At 46.8% G+C, this 2,552-nt stretch overlaps 1 protein-coding gene across 1 annotated transcript in view; it reads left to right on the top strand.

The window, feature by feature from the left end:
- Window positions 1-2,314, top strand: part of Gsdmc (gasdermin C) — an 11,219-nt gene extending 8,905 nt beyond the window's left edge. Inside the window, exons 8-11 of the mRNA XM_032915975.1 lie at window positions 180-319; window positions 792-921; window positions 1,351-1,424; window positions 1,951-2,314. Of these exons, the coding sequence (XP_032771866.1) occupies window positions 180-319; window positions 792-921; window positions 1,351-1,424; window positions 1,951-2,190 (584 nt within the window). The 3' untranslated portion in view covers window positions 2,191-2,314. The remainder of the gene's footprint in view (window positions 1-179; window positions 320-791; window positions 922-1,350; window positions 1,425-1,950) is intronic.
- Window positions 2,315-2,552: the final 238 nt, after the last annotated feature.

Here is a 2,552-nt window from a genome sequence, read left to right as displayed (position 1 = left end):
AGAGTGCCAATGCTGCCTGGTTTCTAGCTTTGTGATAGTTGCCTCCTGGGGTGCTCAAGCAGGCTGTCCCTGGTGACATTTTTAGCTGCTGGACATGGTACAGAAGGACTTACCATCCTAGGGATATTTAATTGAAGAATTGCCCTCACTTTCTGATTGGTGTTGCTGTCTGTGAGCAGATTTCAAGTACCTAGAAAAGGAAGTTTTCCTACGCAAAGAGCAACTGGCTATGCTCTCAAAGGATGTTCAAGATGTTGTGTTCTCCAGTCTCCTGCCCATGCTCAGTGACAGTGATGTTCTGTATGACCTGATAAACATGGTGAGAGATCAATAGCTTCCTAGAGATGTTTGGGACACAGGGATGCCAAGACACAAGGGAGGAGGGATGTATGTGATGCCCAGGAGACTGAGAAAGACATCAAAGCTTAGGGACTCTGGCCCCATGCACACGGTGGAGGGTTAGAGAGTGTGGCCCCCTAGTTCTGCTCAGCATCCCCATGGGGAGGTACTTAACTCCTCCAGAAATACGCACATTACACAAGAATAGTTTTGAACTAGATATGGGAAGCTAAAGCTACCTGAAGGAGGGTTGAAAGTTCAAGGCCTTTGTCATAGTGAGTTCAAAGCTGGCTTGGGTAACAGCCCAAGGCCTTGTCACAGGAATGAGGAAAATGAAGGGTAAAAGGAGCCCAGGGTGTAGCTTTGTGGAAAAGTACTTGTTCAGCATGTATACCGCCATCCAGTCCCCAGCACTGGGAATGATGTTCTAACAGAACACCTGTCTCCTGCAGCTGGAGTTGGATCAGTTGGGGCATATGGATGGCCCAGCTGGCTTAATCCTAGATGAGCTGAGAAAGAACTCAAGCGCCCCATGGATTGACTTAAAGGAACCCCTTCTTTATCTCCTTCAAGCCCTAATGGGTAAGAATGATTTGAGGGGAGTGTGGGGAGAGTCCTCATGTTGGTCCTCAGAGGGCTGTTTCAGATGCCACCTTCCCAAAGCCTTTGAACTTTCGTGACCATTCTCATATCACCCTTCTCTCTAACGCCAGCAACGCTCAGCAAATGGACCACAGATAGAGTCTGAGGGCTAGAAAGTGAGCAGTCGCCAATCACCTAACACATCCTTGGTGGAAGGTGGTTTCTGCCTCAGTCCTTAGATTTTCAGGCTCTGGGTCATGTCACTTATGGGCCTAGAGCTCATCTCCAGGGTAGGAGACCTTTCTTGGGCAGTGCGTTTGACCTTCAAGTCTAATGGGACATATTGCTGGGTCTGAGTTTTCCTCTCATTGGATTTCCTAGTTCATGGTAAGAAGAAAATCCGTTTTCTTCATGTTTCCTTCCCCCCAGTGCTGAGTGATACCCAACTCGATCTGCTGGCCCAGTCTATGGAGATGCGGATCCTCCTGCAGCAAAGAGAGCTGGTGAGAAACTCCCAGGGGCTGACAGTCTAGGGAGAGGAAAGAGGAAAGCAGGGACAGAAAGAACATTCTAGAACAAAGCAATGAGGTTTCTACAAGGAGGGGAGTCAGGAACCCTCTGGGGTGCAGGCAGGTTGGGTTCAACATTATCAGGTGCATCTCTGCATTTATGGAAGCAAGACCCATTAGGTCTACGTTAGCTGACTAGGAAGGCATGTTTGTGGGAAGTAAGGGGATACAAGTCAGTTACACCTTTTGTTTACGGTTACCATTTGCAAATTGCCTTTTCTCTCCCTGTATATTTCCCTCTAAATACAAAAGTGTGTATAGCCATATGCATACATGTGCACATACACATGCAGATGACAGTCTTGTGCAGCGTAGGCTGTATGATTACCATGTTATAGGTAAGGAACCCATGCACAGTGCTTCAGGTCTTCCTTATTAGCTCTTTATCCTGGGTGTTGGGACAGATTTCTCACTCTGGGGTCAGAGTCTGGTTTGCCCAATCTGATACTTTTTGTTCTAGGTAAGGAGCATCCTAGAGCCAAATTTCAAGTATCCCTGGAACATTCCCTTCACACTCCAGCCTCAGCTTCTCGCCTCACTCCAGGGTGAGGGTTTGGCCATTACTTATGAATTGCTGAAGGGGTGTGGTCTGAAGATGGAGCTGAATAACCCCAGGTCAACTTGGGTTTTGGAAGCCAAGATGCCCCTGTCAGCTCTTTATGGGATCCTGTCATGTTTACAGCAACTCACAGAAGCCTAAATCTTCCTCCGAGCCTGGCCTCAGTCCTAGATACATTCGAGATACTGCACTATCAGCATTCACAAGAGTGGTGATTTGAGTGTGTGCTTTAGGCTGGTGGGAATAAAGATGCAATTTTTTTAAAGTACTATTCATTCACAATTATATAAATAATATACTCGAGTCAGATTCCACCTTCCCCCAATGTCCCTTTTAATCCAACCCTTCAAATCCCTTCTTCCCAACAATTTCTCATTCAACATTTTTGTTTGATGCTTTGCTGCATTTAATTAGGGTTGTTTGCATGAGTGTGGGATTATTAACCTTCCAGAGGCTACCTCCCCCCACCCCAGCAGCATTAACAGGCTATGGTGTTTTAGGGA

This window comes from Rattus rattus, chromosome 1 (assembly GCF_011064425.1).
Source record: "Rattus rattus isolate New Zealand chromosome 1, Rrattus_CSIRO_v1, whole genome shotgun sequence".
In the NCBI taxonomy this organism is placed as follows: Eukaryota; Metazoa; Chordata; class Mammalia; order Rodentia; family Muridae; genus Rattus; species Rattus rattus.
This window is presented reverse-complemented; position numbering and strand designations above follow the sequence as displayed.